The sequence below is a fragment of the Saccostrea cucullata genome, unplaced genomic scaffold (assembly GCF_032062105.1).
Source record: "Saccostrea cucullata isolate Sc308-1 unplaced genomic scaffold, CSIRO_AGI_Scuc_v1 ctg1039, whole genome shotgun sequence".
NCBI classification, from domain to species: Eukaryota; Metazoa; Mollusca; class Bivalvia; order Ostreida; family Ostreidae; genus Saccostrea; species Saccostrea cuccullata.
The window spans coordinates 184788-204257 of NW_026928226.1; the positions used below are offsets into that span (position 1 = coordinate 184788).

Here is a 19470-nt window from a genome sequence, read left to right on the forward strand (position 1 = left end):
ACAAAAATCTGTAGAAGTTGAATCTTCTTTTGTCGATAAAACATCTCTAGAAATTCGATTTAAACCACCAATTAAAAAGCTACTTGAGACATCAAGGATTTCCGAAAAGGATTTTTCTTTTTTAAGCAACCTTCACAATATCGCCTGTTTGAGAAATGACAAGTTCTGGGTGTGTGGAGAAAGCAGTATCATGACACTCTATCGCACCGATCAGGACTCACCACTCCTCAGCTTCAATCAGTTTCCAACACCTGATAATCTCAATCAGTACCCAACAACCTACCCTTTTAATCCGTCTCAACACCCATACCCTTTCAATTCGTTTCCACCATCGACCAATCGCAGTCCGCATTCTCAATTCTACAACACCAATCAGTGTTTACAACTCAGGGCAGTTAAAACAAAATCGGGAAACTGTCCAACAAACATAACAGTGTCAAGAACTGGAGATCTTATTTACAGTGACTACGAGGATGGAACTGTGAACATTTTGAACAATGAAATGACAAAAATAGAGGAGGTGATCAGTCTACAGAACTGGAAACCTCAAGGTGTCTGTAGCATTTCTTCTGGTGAACTCCTGATTACTATGGAAAGAGACGACAAGACAGAATCAAAAGTTGTCAGATACTCTGGGTTCACAGAGAAACAATCCATTCAATTTGATAATGAAGGTAATCCCCTCTACTCATCTGGTGGTTTTCTTAAATCCATATGTGAAAACAGGAACCTTGATATCTGTGTGGCTGATTGTGGAGCTAGAGCAGTAGTAGTGGTCAATCAAGGCGGGAAACTGAGATTTAAATATTATGGACAAGCTCCCGCTCCATGTAGCAAACCACTCAATCCAAAAGGAATAACTACAGACAGTCAGGGCCACATCATTGTCAGTGACAATGAAAATAACTTTGTCCACATCATAGACGAGGATGGACAGTTCCTAGGTATTATAAACTTTAGTACTCCTTTTAAGCATCGAATACCACTTGGGCTCTGTACAGATACAGAAGACAACCTTTTTCTTCTTTTTTTAAAACCTCTCATTCCTATGTGCTTTGTGAGCAAAATCAAATACTTAGAGTGAGATAACCTATTATAATGGTTCATTTACATGACACATCTGTAAACCTAATGAAGATTAAACAAAATTTGTTTTATATATTTGATGTGTAAGTTTTTAAAAAATGTTAATAGTGGATTTTCTTTTTTTGAAAATACATATCGCATACCGAATTTGTTGTATGAAGTGATATACATACATACATACATACATACATACATACACACACACACACACACAGATACATATATATATATATATATATATATATATATATATATATATATATATATATATATATATATATATATATATATATATATATATATATATATATATATATATATATATATATATATATATATATATATATATATATATAAAGCACTAAAAATGACCAACGACACGAACAATAAAAATTGTCAAATTTTCGGGACGCCCTGTCCCTTCCTCAGGACAAAGAAAAGAGTTAAAAAGTCATAAGAACAAAGGAAAAAGCGAAACAAAAAACAACTAGCACTACTACTAAACTACTAAACACTATATATTTACATACTAAGTTACATGTTGATTTGGAAATTTTTAAGAACACTATTAAAGAAAGAATCCGGACCGCTATGAAATGCGTCCGGTCTATCGGGTATACTCGGGTGAAGTGCGATTTACATAATTGAACGAATTAATTATGCTAATTAATTACGACAATCAGTAAATCGTACATTGTTTCATTCTCTCAAAATGGCGTAACTATACTTGATAAAGAATAACCAAAGAAAAATAATATAGAAGGGGCATTTTAACATATGAATTATGATCTATTATAAATTTTAATTTGAAATGTTTTAGGACTGATTATCGGTAAAAAAATAATTAATAATTAATTAACAAAGGCGTAAGCAATACATAGTTATGTGGGTTGTTCGAGAGTTGGTGACGCAAATTAACTGTGGAGTTTACACTAAATTGAGAGAATAATCTTGTTTGGTATCATCAGGAATCGGGTCTAGTTTACGTTCATTCTGGTGAAGTCATTCAGTTTGTTAATACCATTGGGGCGGAATGACTTCAATCTGTGCATCCAGAACTTTTCTTTGCTTTTTCTCTGAGCGTCTGTCCATCTTGGGTTATGATCAATCACCACTACTGTCATGTCCTCCCATTTGTGACCCTCAAGGTTGAAATGTTCCCCAACGGGTTCATTGAGTTTTTTGGTCCTAATGGTCGAACGGTGGTTATTGACTCTCCTGCGGAGATCTCCTGTTTCACCAATATACTGTTTGGAGCAAACTTTGCAACTGATGAGATAAATGCAGTTGTCAGTATGACAGGACAAACTTCCTAGTATTTTGTAGCTGCGGCCTGTAACAGGGCTGTTAAAACTGTCTGTGTCAGTGCTGTGCTTACAAAGAAGACATCTTCTGTCAGAGCAAGTCTTAAAGCCCCCGTTAGGTAATGGGTTGTCCAGTCTGGTTCTTACTACCATGTCCTTTAGGTTCCTAGGGCGTCTGTATGCAGCCAATGGGGGTTCCTTAAAGACCTCTGCCATTCGTTTGTTTGAATGGAGAATTGGTAGGTTCTTTTGAAGGATACCGCTTAGGTTCTTAAGGACGGGATGGTATGTGGTTACCAGAGGGACCCTACCGCTATTTTCTTTCTCTTTGTAGCGTAATAGGTTTTGCCTGTCATGTCCCGCCATCTCATCAATAGCTGTTTGTACGTTGCGGGCATTGTAGCCTCTTTTGCATAGGTGGGACTTAAGAAGACCACTTTGCTCCTGATATAAGCCAGGGGACGAACAGATGCGTCGAATTCTGGTGGCTAGACCCTTAGGCACTCCCTTAAAAGTGTGTGGGGGATGACAGCTAGTGGGCATAAGATATAGGTGGGAATCTGTGGGTTTGGTGTGGAGACTGAATTCGATTTCACCATCAATCAGGGTAGATGTGGTATCTAGAAATACGTTTTTCGAATTAGATACGTCTACTGTAAATTTGATCGACTGATGAAAGGTGTTGGCAAACGTAATGAATGGCACCGTCTTATGCCAATGTCTTCATGGGCAGACTGGAACGCAACTTGTTACTTCAAGCACCATTTAGGCCCCATAGCTGGTTGCGTTTCATTGACGATATAGAGATGAAGTGGGTGGAATGTCGCGAGAGCCTCGAGGCATTCATTACGTTTGCCAACACCTTTCATCAGTCGATCAAATTTAGGAACCTAAAGGACATGGTAGTAAGAACCAGACTGGACAACCCATTACCTAACGGGGGCTTTAAGACTTGCTCTGACAGAAGATGTCTTCTTTGTAAGCACAGCACTGACACAGACAGTTTTAACAGCCCTGTTACAGGCCGCAGCTACAAAATACTAGGAAGTTTGTCCTGTCATACTGACAACTGCATTTATCTCATCAGTTGCAAAGTTTGCTCCAAACAGTATATTGGTGAAACAGGAGATCTCCGCAGGAGAGTCAATAACCACCGTTCGACCATTAGGACCAAAAAACTCAATGAACCCGTTGGGGAACATTTCAACCTTGAGGGTCACAAATGGGAGGACATGACAGTAGTGGTGATTGATCATAACCCAAGATGGACAGACGCTCAGAGAAAAAGCAAAGAAAAGTTCTGGATGCACAGATTGAAGTCATTCCGCCCCAATGGTATTAACAAACTGAATGACTTCACCAGAATGAACGTAAACTAGACCCGATTCCTGATGATACCAAACAAGATTATTCTCTCAATTTAGTGTAAACTCCACAGTTAATTTGCGTCACCAACTCTCGAACAACCCACATAACTATGTATTGCTTACGCCTTTGTTAATTAATTATTAATTATTTTTTTACCGATAATCAGTCCTAAAACATTTCAAATTAAAATTTATAATAGATCATAATTCATATGTTAAAATGCCCCTTCTATATTATTTTTCTTTGGTTATTCTTTATCAAGTATAGTTACGCCATTTTGAGAGAATGAAACAATGTACGATTTACTGATTGTCGTAATTAATTAGCATAATTAATTCGTTCAATTATGTAAATCGCACTTCACCCGAGTATACCCGATAGACCGGACGCATTTCATAGCGGTCCGGATTCTTTCTTTAATAGTGTTCTTAAAAATTTCCAAATCAACATGTAACTTAGTATGTAAATATATAGTGTTTAGTAATTTAGTAGTAGTGCTAGTTGTTTTTTGTTTCGCTTTTTCCTTTGTTCTTATGACTTTTTAACTCTTTTCTTTGTCCTGAGGAAGGGACAGGGCGTCCCGAAAATTTGACAATTTTTATTGTTCGTGTCGTTGGTCATTTTTAGTGCTTTATATAAATTTCCATCCGTGACCTTGTATCTACTTCGTAGATCCGACATTTAGGATATACAGTGTTGTTGGTTTTTTAGTGCTTTTAATATATATATATATATATATATATATATATATATATATATATATATATATATATATATATATATATATATATATATATATATGGAAAATGTTGTAGAAGTTCATGGTATAGGTTACGTCATAAATCCAAATTAAATTCAAGATAAACAAACAAGTTTACGTTTAATTTTTTACACTAAGCGCTTTCGCCGTTACGGCTCTTCAGAGTGTAACAATGATAATAAAAACAATACAACTTCGTTGTTATGACGTCGTTATTATGACGACACAAAGGCAGCGTTATACATTGGCACAGGTAAATGTCAAAAAAGCGCCAAATGTATAGAGTAAAACACATGTACATTATGATAAAATGGACCATTTCTTTAGAGCTAAAATGTTCAATTTACATTTAATTTAGGCTGAAATAATTTAACAAAATAATCTTCCTTGACCCTCCGTAATTGTTCATTATCTTCTGTGATTTTATAAAATGGAAATATCAAAAAGTTTCCATTCGCACATGAATCAAAGTGTTCACTGCAAGGTGTATTCCTGACGGAGGGGTCTCGTATTTGTTGTTTATGGACTCTTACACGGTCAGCTAGTTTGTTACCGGTCTGTCCAATATAGTTTTCCCCGCATGAAGTACAAGTCATACAGTATATTAAATTTCTAGTTTTGCATGACATATTCGCATTGACGGTAAACGTTTTACCACATTTAAATGTAAAATATTCTCCGGTTTTTAAAAAAGGGCAGGTTCCACACAGGGGATCCATACATTTGGCTACAGTGCGTTTTTCCTCATCCGATGAGAATCTGGCTCTTGTTAGGAGTTTCTTTAGGTTTGGAGGTTGGCGTCGGCTATAGATGATGCTCTTAGGGTCAATTAATTCCTTTAAATTTTGGGATTGCTGTAAAATAGGAAAACACTGTTTTACGGAGTTATATATATTAAGGTTCCGTGGGTTATGGGTAACGACCAGCGGGATTTCCTTATTGTTTTCCTGGCGTCTTCGTCTATTAGAACGGAGATCTGCAGTCGGTATTGACTTGGCCTTTTCAATTGCTATATCTATTAAGTCGTTAAGATATTTTTGTCTGAGCAAAGATGTTTTTAATTCCTGTAGACGGCCATTTCTTCTGGTTTCATCTATGACAATGGTACAAACACGTCTTGCCATATTAAAAGGTATGTTACGTTTAACGTGTGACGGGTGGCAAGAATTAAATACGAGATATTGGTGGGGATCCGTTTTCTTGTAGTATAAATCTTGGAAAGGAGCAGGTTAGAACTACCCTATTTGGATATTCTTATAATTAAGGAGGGTCGCAAAATCATAACAGATTTATACAGATTTAAATCTTGGAAAAGAGCAGGTTAGAACTACCCTTTTTGGATATTCTTATAATTAAGGAGGGTCGCAAAATCATAACAGATTTATACTACAAGAAAACGGATTCCCACCAATATTTCGTATTTAATTCTTGCCACCCGTCACACGTTAAACGTAACATACCTTTTAATATGGCAAGACGTGTTTGTACCATTGTCATAGATGAAACCAGAAGAAATGGCCGTCTACAGGAATTAAAAACATTTTTGCTCAGACAAAAATATCCTAACGACTTACTAGATATAGCAATTGAAAAGGCCAAGTCAATACCGACTGCAGATCTCCGTTCTACTAGACGAGGACGCCAGGAAAGCGCTTAGTGTAAAAAATTAAACGTAAACTTGTTTGTTTATCTTGGATTTAATTTTGATTTATATATATATATATATATATATATATATATATATATATATATATATATATATATATATATATATATATATATATATATATATAAATCACAACACTGAAATAAACTCAACCGGTTTGAAGATTGGAAATGAAACCGGTTGAGTTTATTTCGGTGTTGTGATTTTTTTATTATAACAATACGTGTGTGGATTTATATTATAAGTATTTTGGATTATATATATATATATATATATATATATATATATATATATATATATATATATATATATATATATATATATATATATATATATATATATATATATATTTATATATATATATATAATATATATATATATATTTACATTCATATCGAATCGACGTAGAAATCTAAAAAATCATTATTAATTGACAATACGTCATCGATATATCTAAATGTCGAGTTGAAGGTCACAGTAAGTGTTTTCCTCTTTTCACACATGAGATTTTGTATAAATTCTGCTTCATATGAATATGAAACAAAGTCTCCTAATAAAGGAACGCAATTTGTAGCCATGGGTATTCCAATAGATTGTTGGAATACCTGGTCTCCGAAAAACACATAGATGTTGTCATTCAGAAACTCAAGCATCTTCTTGATGTCAACTTCAGAGTACTTATGTATGCAGTCAGAATCTGTAACAAAATAATTTGCAAATGACCAATGAAAGGTAAGTAAATTTACGAGTTCAATTTTTCCTTGAAGAAGCAGCTGTCAATAATATAAAAAAGGCTGGATTTTAATTTGTTGTGAGGAATTGTTGTGTGTAAAGTTGAAAAGTCGTAAGTTTTTAAGCTGTTGATTTTTGTAAAGTCTTGTGATTTCAAATTGTCCAAAGAGTTATTTGGATTTTTTTAGTATCCACGTCTGATTCACACCACTTGTTGAATATATAGTTGCACAGTACTCTTGAAGTTTTTCCTTCACTACTGTCAATATCTTAGTGAAGAGTGACAGAAGAGGCTACTGACACGCAAAAGAAACGCAAAAAGCAGTAATCTACAAATGTTTGATTTATTTATCTTATGATTTTCAAAAGTGAATAAAGTAAGGCTAAACTAACTTTTCAGAACATCAGGAATTTGATGAAAATGTTAAATGTTATCTGTTTACTTTACTATATGATTGTTAAAACCCAGTCATTCAAGTAAAACGTGCAAGACTGCCCTAAACAACAATTGCAGCTTATATTTTTCTACGATACAATTGGTTCATCAATATCAAGACCTGAGCGAAGAAATTATTCTTTGGCATTTTTAAATGCCTGTTTTTCAGATGATTCGGTCGAATTTTCTCTAACTTAGAGCAATGTAGCCTTGGACTTCCGGTACAAGGACTGTCCTTAATGCATATGATACTTAATACCCTGTTGAGGCGTAATGTAGTGAAATTTTGCATCTGCAACTCTCCATCACCTTAACATTGAAATTTTTCAGCTAGAGCAATGGAAATGCGTACATTAGCCATTTTCAAGTAGCCCTAGCATCGTTACGGGAAACGAAAGGAGAGTTTATTTTTTGAAATATTGCTGCATTACTTATGATAAACAGTAAACAAAAACCTTTAAAACACCACAATATTACCAAATGTTTTGTTAAACATGCAATTTTTTATTTCTGTTAAGCAGACTCAAACTTGACTTCCGGTTATGGTATGAATGTCATTCAACCGTTAAATTACCGATGTTTACGAAATTGAAGATATTTATAATTTTAAGATACACAATTCTTTACGTTACATAATTATTTCTCCCTAAAGTAGGGTGTTGCGGTTCTTTTGCGTGTCAGTATATTTAGCATATGCAATCATTGGTTTTGTTAAAAGAATTTTTTTGCATGTTATTGTTTCATCTTTAAGAATAATGATCAGTAGTTTAACAATTTGGATTTCAGACCTAAATAAATATAACACTAATTAAACTGAGATTTTAATACCCCTGAAATAGATTGGGATCAATCTCCATCTACAGCAAGGTTCAACCGTCCTCTTTGTTAATTAAGACTGACTTTAAATAATCTAATTACGATTTTGCATTGCGGTTACCATATAAAGTAAAAATAAAAAAAAAATGGCCGCCATATTAAATCTAGCTACACTCAAAAAATGGAGTCCGCCCAGACCTGTTAAATGAAGATGTTTATCTTTTTTTGCCTGTAGGAATTATCCAAACGCTATAGGAGTAATCTTTTTACTCGACTATTTTTACTTGACGAATTGGCCAATATTAATTTAAAAAACAAATGTTATTATGTGGTGATGTTAATTTGCCTGTAGAAACTAATACATATATTTTTGCTGCTGTGCATAAATTTTTTGATGAATCCTGTAGATTTTAAATTATTATGAAACTGAGTAAATATTTCACTTGTAACTCTTTTGTATTTATACTTCTATGTACTACAGGTATCTTAATTGCATGACATATATTTATATTAAAGGAAAGGAAGTCGTAAGTTGTAAGAACTTGTTTTTGATCCTTTTGTTTATACAGTAAAATATGTTCAAAACTGAGAGAGAGAGAGAGAGAGAGAGAGAGAGAGAGAGAGAGAGAGAGAGAGAGAGAGAGAGTTTGATATTCAAAAATTCGATACTGCACTAATCTTTTTAGAAAATACAAAAGAGGACGTTTTTCTTTGATATGATTTTTTCCGTTTTCATATACAATATGGTTTAATTTTTATTTTTTTTAATTTTCAACCTACAAACACCCCCCCAAAAAAAAAAACAGGGGGGGGGTTCTGGAATTAGGGATCAGGGAGTACATGTACATCTCCAAGATTCTACCCAGCACCCTCGAGCTCTTTCCCAAAAAATAATAATAAACTTGCGTAATCCTTGAGAAATTATTTGTGTTTCTTTTTCTGTATATTTTGTTTCATATTGCACAATCCATTATAACTGGCTATTACCTGTTCACGTTTTCAGTTGATCGATGAAATGATCAACCACACAGATAACGAAACATGTGTTAGGCTTAAAATAATTAAGATTTGAGTTAACTGATAATTAAAAGTTAGAGGGGTCCGAAATGAGGGTCAAAAGCACTATGCTAAATTGGAAACATTCTTTTAATTTTATTCTTAATTTATAGGAAAATTGGCAATCCTGTTTGTATTAATGAACAAAATTAAACTTTAATGCAGATATATAATTACATGTATTGTCAAACTGTTTGAAAGTAAAACCCCTTTACAAATATTATTATTCGGCTCTTAGTGGTGTGTTCAGAGTTTTGCAAATGGTACTAACCCGTGAAACGTACACAGTTTATGTAAATCGTACGCGCGAGCTCTGTTATTGTAAAGGTTTGCGATTCTACTCTACTAAACACTACTGCAAAGACTGATAATATACTGTGTGTATGTTTTGCTTTCGGAAGTTTCTACTCTGAATTTTCAGGACTATAGTTTTAATATTTTTCATTAATACACAACAAGACTGCCACTTTTCCTTAGTAGTATTAAGTATGAAATTAAAATTTGTCAATGTGAAAGGATGTGTCAATCAAACCCGTACAAAAATTTGAAGTTTTTTTTTAAATATAATTTTTAGTTGAAATAAGATTTTTAATATATTTCCATGTGAACTTCTATCGACATATATAATTCGTGACATTATACAGAAAATTTTAGAAAATATTAACTTCAAATCTGTGTCTATGCACAATTGATTAATTCGAAATATTTACATTTGTAAATATTTTTTCTTACATGAACCTATTGAAGAGAAAATGTGTTCATATATCTGTATGTATTCTGCTTAAAAACACACGACTGTGTCCTATTTTCTTTTACCTATATACGAGAGTAATTTTGTGATATTACATTTCAGTATAACCTGAAATGAAAACATCAATGACAATGCTATTTACAACAGTAAAAAAAAATGTCGTGCGCCGACCACCGATATTTAACACCCTTTAAATGCTGATTTTATATGCATAAAACACCACAGGTCTATGATATTTTGTCAAAATTAAAAAAAAAAATAACATTATCCTCATGCATGCAAAAAAATATTAGCATTCATTGAGAAGTATTTGAAATATTAAAAAAGTTTGCTTTTATCTGGGACAAACCTCGTACAGGAAATACAATACATATCGAGAACGTTCTTATAATGATGTGAAAATAATTCCCCTCAAATCGGCAAAAATAAACATCTGATTGAATAACAGTTCAGCCTTCATACATGTACATGTCTTTAAATTCATCAAAATAACTTCAAGGTCAATGTCAAAAGGTCATATTTGGTGGTACCCTGGGAAAGATCTTTTCACAAGTAATACACAAGTGAAATCTCAAAGTCAGATCTTTTCACAAGTACTACACATGTGAAATCTCGAAGTCATAGCTTCTCTGAATCAAAAGTTTTGGGGAAGTTTTAAGTTTTTGCGGACAAACAGACAAACAAATAGACAGATAGGCAGCCAGACAGATAGATAGATAGACGGACAGACAGACACGACAAAAATTCGCCTCGTGATCGGGAGACCTGGTTTCTATTCTCTTTCGCCGTGCCGCGTCAAACCTAGAACGTAAACCTTAAATGTAAACAAAGCTAGTGATTATTCACCAAGCGCTCAGTATTAGAAGTGAAAGTTATAGATCTTTCCGACATGACCTTAAAAATATAGGTCTTCTTTGAGGGTAGGGGTTGGCATGATAAAGAACACTCAATGGCCCTGAGTGCCCTGAGCGCCCAGTATAGGTCTAAATTTGAAGCCCTTCATTGGTTTATGGTGACGTCTCTATATGAGTGAAAATTCTCGAATGGAATGCTAAACAACATACAAACAGTTAATCAACCTTATCGCGGCATTACAACGTAAAAAGATATTGTCAGTCTTTGGTGAAAAGAGCACCCTTTGGATGATTTAAATCTCCTTTCAGAACAGTTAACCAAACAACAATAGTCAATGGAAACCATATCGATAACTGCAATTTATAAAATGGAGTCAGCATCCGACATATTAAACCATTTATCTTAAATATTATTTCAAAAACATTTTAGCTGGACTTGGATTTTTTAAAGTATGGATGGTTAAATTTGTTTTTTATTTCCGCATATTTAAGGATACAATTGACCATATATCTAGTTCTCTCTCTACTGAAAATAAAAAAGCTTACTCCACTTGTGACAGTTTTGCATGGACATATACATAAACTAATGAACTATTACCGTTAACGTATGTAATGAGACTGATTTTGTACGGTACCGGTTGCATTGTGATGCATGTCTTGTCAACCTGTGCAAGGCCTGCGTTGGAGAACACATATTAAAACATAAATCAAAAGATCAAGGAGTGATGGTCACATTTGAATCAAGAAATTTCAGTCTTCTCTGCCCTGCTACTATAAAAAAAGATGCAAGAAGTCTGCAGACATGACATTCCGGTCTATCACACATGTTACAGCACCTTATCAACATCCCAACATCTTAGTCATAAGTTAGGCAAAATCCTGCCTAATCTGGTTGAAAGGGAAAATTGATCAGGGAAAAAAAGCCGAATGGGACAATTCCTCCCACCAACCAGGGAATTACAGCTAATGTACAAAACAGAATGAGTCAATTAGAGAAGGAATATGGAGATCTCTCAGGCCCATGGAAAAGCATAAACAGAACTGGCACAGAAAAATTAATATAAATATTCACACACAAAACTCAAGTTGATAAAATAAAGACCTCATAGCGGGTGAAATTAAAAAAAAAATTGGAAAGGGGGGTTAACAAAGGTATCTTCTGCAAAATATAAATAAAATCCATTTCTAAGAATATTTATTGATATCTTTAAGTTTTATAAAGTTTTGTTTCTGAGCAATTCGTCTGCAATAAGAATTATAAAATACAGAACATTATTCAAGTTCAAAAGTCCATTAAGCAAACCAAAACTGGAGTAGAGCAAACAAGGTACCCCAAGACATCAGAGGTGGGATCAGGTGCCATGGAGGAGTGATCATCGCCTGACTACCGGCCATTCCCGTTAAAAGTAAAAAAATTTTCATGTACCTAAGGTTTATCAGTGTCAATTTATTTGAATAAAAAATACAATATATAAGCTTCTACATGTGTATATCCCTGTGCCCTCTCATTTACAACGTCTGACTATTCTTTTTTTTTCTTTTTGCTCGTCAAGGAATTTTCTGTGTCAGTTGTTGTGTCCCCAACTGAAAACATATGAATGCCCCTCCCCCTCAACTGACATTGGTTCCTACGGACTAATAGATTAAATGATGGTGTTACAAAGTTACAAAGTCCGGGGACCAAAGACAAAAGTAGGATATTCGTTTCTCTAAACTATTCAGCACCATCACGTTGTTAATTTTACATAAAACAGTTCTCCAATTTGGTTCCCAAAGAAACATATTAATTACCTATTTATAAACCCAACTTCATTGCAATACAATAAGAACTTACCCATTCACACTTTCATCATTAAATACAACAATAGCCTAACTAAACACCCCTTTTATTTATGGACTTAAGAGCACGAAACTGGTGCTTATGTCATTTCATGTTTTGTTATTCTTCTGATCAGTCCTGGAGTCAAATAACGTTTTTTAACTATAGTCAATTCTCGAATAATCGCCATTCGATTCATCGCCATTTTCGCAATACTGCCATGATTTCCAAAGAACGTTTTTCCTGCTATATAAAATTTTCTTTATAACGCCAAATTCGCATACCGCCATCCGCCACCCTGTTTTCACAACAAACATCCATTTTTAAGTGTCAATTATCTCGATAATACCGTCACAGGTGCATGTGGTTAGTGAAGCGCGGCTAATTTGTTGACGCGCTATCTGTGTTGTAAAGCATGCAAAGCCGGTCACGTTATATGCAATTAAGTAAACAATAATTTTAACATGAATTGTTAGAATAATTTTGTTTTCTGTTTAATTAAATCATTTCATCAAGGCTTCGCCACGAAAGCGGTCGTTTTTTTTTTCAATATCACACGTGCAGATTTATATGCATACACATGTACTTGACTTAATTTCATAACTGAATCTTTTGTTTTAGCAAAATTGTACATCAAAAAATTACTTGAAGTATTTTTAAATTTAGAAATATTTTAATATATACATTTACATGTGATAATATAAAGAATAGAAACGCTAAATGGTATTTCTAAGAACGATAACTTTATATCTTATTTCTTAAAAGGTGGCAAATTCAATTCATCGCCAAATTCGTTATACCGCCATGATTTCTAAATAACAAAATGTGGCGGTTTATCGAGAATTTACTGTATACTTGTCTAGATTAAGAGAGGTTCAAATAAAGAATAATAATGAACCTGGAGGATACGGAAACTACAGGCGTTTGATAAAAAAAGACGTTTATCATTACATTTAAGATGATAATTTGCTAAGTAAAAGTGTTTGAAACTTATGGATCTATAGAGGGATAAAACTTCTTCTGATGCTGAAATATATAAAAGAGTGTCTCTGCTAGGTAGACCCTGCTTTGAAAATATACCATGTCACGATTTTCAAGAAAAAAGTTATCAAAATAGATAATTTGACAATAACATGTGTAATTGAATAGTTAATATTGATATTGAGCTAAATGACTTCACATAGGTTAAAGTGCAAGATGTAATGTAACATATGGAGATAACGAACAGTAATCAAAATTGAAAGTCCAAAAAATTATACAAAACAGAAGCAGAACAAACACGAACCTAGAAAAGGTAGAGGAGGCATGGAGGAGTGAGCATCCCCTGCCAACCGGTCACACCTTCCTTGTGCTCCTTGTCATGATCGAAAAATAACAGAAAGATCCGTCGTCAATTCAATGTATAAATAATGGACTAACAATTAGTATGAAAAGCATCAGTCAGCATTTGAGTCAGTGGTAAACTGTATTTGCTGACAATGTAATAGTAAGAACGTAAGACATGATGACTTAAAAGAGATATGATGATATTTTTGTTTCATCAACTTGTTTGTCAATAATCTACTTCGTTTTAGACATTGTTCAAACGTAGAGCATGCTCTTGCATATCGAATTCACTGAGATACGTACACTCTGTATGCAGGTGATGAAGGCATATTGCTTCATAAGAAAGAGAAGATGACGTTAGAAAAGTTAAATCATCACGTTTATCATAGAGCTTGTCTGTTAGATTACCTTTAATACAACGTCTTTTTAAAGTAAAATATCCAAATATCAAACAAATTTGTCAGACTCTGTGGAATCTCTTGTCTCAAGCTCAGGAGGATATATCGTATCGACATAAAAATTGAAATTACAATTGTTAATTGACAATACGTCATCAATATATCAAAATATCCAGTTTAAGACCACAGCAAGTGTTTCCTTCTTTTCACTTATCAGATGTTGCACAATTTTTGCTTTATATGAATAGAAAAATAGATCTACTAATAAAGGGGCGCAAATCGTACCCATGGGAATTCGAATAGATTGTTGGAAGACTTGGTCTCAAAAAACATCAAAGATACTGTCAATCAAATGCTCAGCCATCTTTTTGGTGTCTACTTCAGAGTACTTGTGTGTGTAATCAGAATGTTTTAACGAAATAACATTGCGAATGACCAGTGACAAGGTAAGTAAATTCACAAGTACCATTTCAAATGCAAGAACAGCTGTTAATGATATCGAAACCCTGGGCTTGACTTTAATTTATCAAGATTAGCAGCGAATAACAATTTTATTATTCTCATTAAAATATAATACAATTTTACATCTTTTTTTTTTTTTTTGGGGGGGGGGGGGTCGGTATTATGAAGAAGCCGTGTTTTATTTTTTATGAAAACAGCAGTCTAAAGCATATAAAATTACCAATAACCAAACTTTATTAACACTAACAAAATACAATGTAATCCTATGCTTCATTTTCTTTCTCAATATTCTCAATATTTTTCTTTAAATTTCAGTTTCATTAATTGCATGAATGATATGGAGATAAGGAACAATATTCAATCTCAAAGACCATAAAACAATACAAAATAGGAGCAGTGCAAACACGGACTTTCGAAACATCAGAAAGCCATGGAAGAGTGAAAATCATGAAGAAAGGTATATTTGTGAAGCATGATTTAGGAAGAACAGAGAATATTCTTATTTTAATGCCATATTTATATTATCTATTTATTTAAAAGAGTCCTTTTTACTAAAGAACTTTATTCGGTAATAACTGATATTTGCCCCCCAAACCAAACTTTGATGAAGAAATATTTTATTATGTTCTTAAATAGGGGGGTATATGCTGACTTCAACGCACTGAATATTTTCATAAGTTATGACGTCATATGTACGAAATGACGTCACAAACATGACGTAAATTTCAGTTTTTTATGAATTCTACAGAAAAATGTTCATATTTCGTCGATATTTTGAGTAAAAGTCACCGAGCACATGTGTGTTCAGCCTCAATATTTTGATATAATGTGCAGAATGATAAAATAAATGAAATATGTAAATATTGTTCCTGAACAAACTTGCGCTCTATAAATTTTAAAGCTAAAATTGTTTAAATTTTGTCCATTTTGTCCTCTTTCTGAAACATGATGTAAAATCGGACTAGTTTGTGACGTCATAAAAACAAAAATTGTGATTAAACTACTTTGAAACAATAATATGTTCTGTTAATTTATATTTCACATACAATTTATAAAATTCAGCACATTTCAGGAAGTTTTCAAAATTTGACTTTTGTGGGGGGGCCAGTATATGCAATATACCTCATATAGTTCTTTGTTTTAAAACAATGAAAAAACAAATATTGATTTTTTTTATGAATATAGCAGTTGATCCAAATACTACTTTACAGGATTTGATCCGATGTATTCTTTATAAGGCTGTTCTATATGTCGTACATGTGCACTGTGAGACAAATGTACATGCTTTGTGAACTTAGGTCTGTGAGAGGTCTATGCTAGAGAATACAAATCATTTGTCAAACTTCAGTCTAGGAAATTCACTCCACCTTCACTCTTAATTTGCCTCACATAAAATATATTTAAAAGATTCAGCTTAAGATTTAAGATTAAAGAAGTATCCTAGAAATACTTATAAGTCTGCGAAATATAAGAAAACTTTTTTTCAGATTTTGATATTCCTTCGTTAAGATCAATTTTGAATGGCTGTGACTCTTTAATTTCCACATAAAAAGAGAAACTTTTGTCTTAAAATGACAACAAATTGTTCTATCTTTTCTTTTAATTTCATTTAAATGATTTTATATATTAAAAAGGGAAAAACTTCAATGACAGGTGAAAGTTATAAAATACGACACATTCCTTTTGAGAATTACATTTAAATATACGGAGTACATACCTTTTACATACCTGTTATGCATTCACTATCATTATATATGGGGCCAATAGGGGGTGGAATAGCTCTTTAACAATATATTTAAAAATAAATGCTACAATTGTAATGACGCAGCTAAATACTTGTTCATCATAAATCAGAACAATGGATTTGTATCTTTTACAGTACACCAGATGTTACAGCTAAAACAAATGATTTCAATAGATAATTAAAATTCTTGAAATACTTTTATCATTGCAATGTCAATGGTTTTTAAGAAAAGTGTAATTCAAGTTGGATTAGAAATCGTTTAGAATATGCAAAAAATGTTAATAATGTACATGTGTAATTGCAAAAATGGAAACAAATACCCTAAACTGAAAACTTTATTTTTTAACTCATTTTTCAAATGTTATTTAAAAATTATGTGCTAAAAACGAAATTGCAAATTTGAAATAGTCTACCCATATTATATAGTTGTACAGGTCAATGCAGTATACAGACAACACAGATAAACGTAACTGCAATGAAATGTAAACAAAGGTAATGCAAGATAACCAGTACGAACACAGGTCACCATTCCATGCTGATACCCATAACAATAAAGCAGTCAGGTGTAACGAATGCAAAGAGTATACCCTAGTGTTGATGTATCGTATATAACGATATCGAAAATGGCGGATGCCTATTTACAAGTCGTGTTCAGCTTTAAATAATTATTTTTAAAAAAACGGCAAAAAATCGAAAATAAATCTTTACTCTATGATTTGTACAGATTTCAGCAGATTCACTCTTTAAGGCACAATGTTTATTTTACTTTAATTTGTGCATGCAATATGCTAACAAATAAAGGCTTTATGTGTAACATTATTTGAAGAATTCCGTCCCTAGTAATAAAATACAAATTTGAGCCGTTTGTCGTAAATCATTGAAGTGCAGCATTTGCGCATTAAATACCTAGAGGAAACCAGAAACTGACAGTTGTTTGACAGAAGAGCGTGCATACGGATCATGTAATATAAAATATCAATTGTTTAGCTTTACTTTGGCAGGGAAAAGAACGATTTCCTTACCTGTATTCAGGTAATAATTATGGCTTTATTTTTTTTAAATTTCATATTTGATGTTACAATTTGTTCTAATATTTCTGTATAACAACTTTAGGAAGGCGTTCGCTTTTTCCTCGCTTGTTAACTTCTTTCAGTTATGTGCTGAGCTATTTGATTAAATTTTCAGGTTTTTTTTTCCATCTTTATTTCCAGATCTAGATTCTAAGAGCATTGCTTAAATCAGTCATTATATGAAATATGGGGTATTTTAATTGTGTTATATTTTTGGAATATTCTTTCATACCTAATTATAGGATTTGGCCCAGAAGGAGTCATGAACGCGTTCCAAAAATCTATTCCAATGATTGTGAAACTTTACATTTTTCAGAGTCTCAAAATTCGGAAATGAACCCTTGCACAAGTTCCCAGGATGTGATACGTTGTGACGTCTGTACTACTGATGTGGTACAGATGCACTGTGATCCATGTCACGTTAATCTCTGTAAGGCGTGTGTGGGTGAACAAATTTCAACTGATGAAACCAAGAATCACCATGTTGTCAAATTTAAGTCAAGAAATTCTACTCTTCTCTATCCTACATGTGAATCACATGAAAAAGAAACATGTGTGATGTATTGTAAAAGGTGTGAAATCTCTGTCTGTCCCACTTGCGTCAATAAACATCGCAATCATAAGATATTAAATATATTGGAAGTTCGGGAGAAACAAAAATCATGATAAAGAAAGAGCGAACTGAATTAAAAGAAACAATCTATCCTTCTTACCTGGACATTTTTTCAGACCTAGAAACGATTCAAAGTGAATTGGAAAAGGAAGCTGAGGATCTTTTAACAGCCATAACAAAACATGGAGAATTCTGGCACTCAGTAATCGACAAACTTGTCGATAGACTAAAAACTGATGTTATAAAACTAAAAGACACAAAGACAGATACTTTACAAAGAAAAATGGATGAAATTAACATGATTGTTGTTGATATAAGAAATGAAATTGATTCGCTTGATAAAGTTATCGACTCGAACGACATTTCAGAAATTTTAAGTGTGAAATTAAAAGATCATTATAAAAAAACTTCCATCAAAACTAATTTTTTGTAAATCTAAATTCACACCAGGTGAAATACAAGAGGGAAGCATTTTAAAACTGTTCGGAAGTTTAGCAGCACCTTGTTTCAAAACAGAGAAGAATGGCTACCGAATGAAAACCACACAAGGATCACGCGAGGATGAATCCGTGCAAGTTATCCCAAATAACTCATCAGAAGAAAGTTCCTTTTCTGATTCCTCTCCAATTTCCCTAAAAGCGCAAAAAACTGAACGCCTTTTCCCCAACAATCAGCATTTACCAGCAATTGAATCTCTTCTTTCAACTGAGGAGAGGTCACCAGAAGTTCGATATCGACCTCCAGTCCCTAGGAAACCCAAACTAAAACCATCAGAATCTGGTTCCCCTCCTCCAGTCCCTTTGAAATCAGCAGACTGCGGTGCAGTCAGTCAAGAAACAGTTGAAAATAGACATCCTTATTTAGACAAAAAACTGCGTAATGAACCAGAGATTATCAACACAGAAATCAAATGTGTTAAGAATATGATAAATATTGCGTGTTTGGGCGATGAAAAGATATGGCTATGTAAAGGTGAAGCTATCATGGAACTGTATATGGTCAATAAAGATTCTTCACTTGAGTCAATCACAACCAAGTCGGAAGACATACCAACAGACCTAGCGGTGACAAAAAGTGGAAATCTCATTTATACTGATAAGGGGGATGGGACCGTTAACATTGTGATAAAAGGAAAAACTCAAGAGTTGATCAGATTACGAACTGGAGACCTATTGGCATATGTAGCACATCTGATGATGATCTACTGAT

The 19470-nt window shown here is 33.3% G+C and overlaps 1 protein-coding gene across 1 annotated transcript; it reads left to right on the forward strand.

Annotated features, from left to right (window-relative positions):
* The first annotated feature begins 190 nt into the window (after positions 1–190).
* Positions 191–19469, forward strand: LOC134276840 (uncharacterized). Its single transcript, XM_062759128.1, has 3 exons — positions 191–944; positions 17965–18078; positions 18712–19469. The coding sequence occupies exons 1-3, from the start codon at positions 191–193 to the stop codon at positions 19467–19469; spliced, it is 1626 nt and encodes a 541-aa protein (XP_062615112.1).
* The last annotated feature ends 1 nt before the right edge of the window (position 19470 follows it).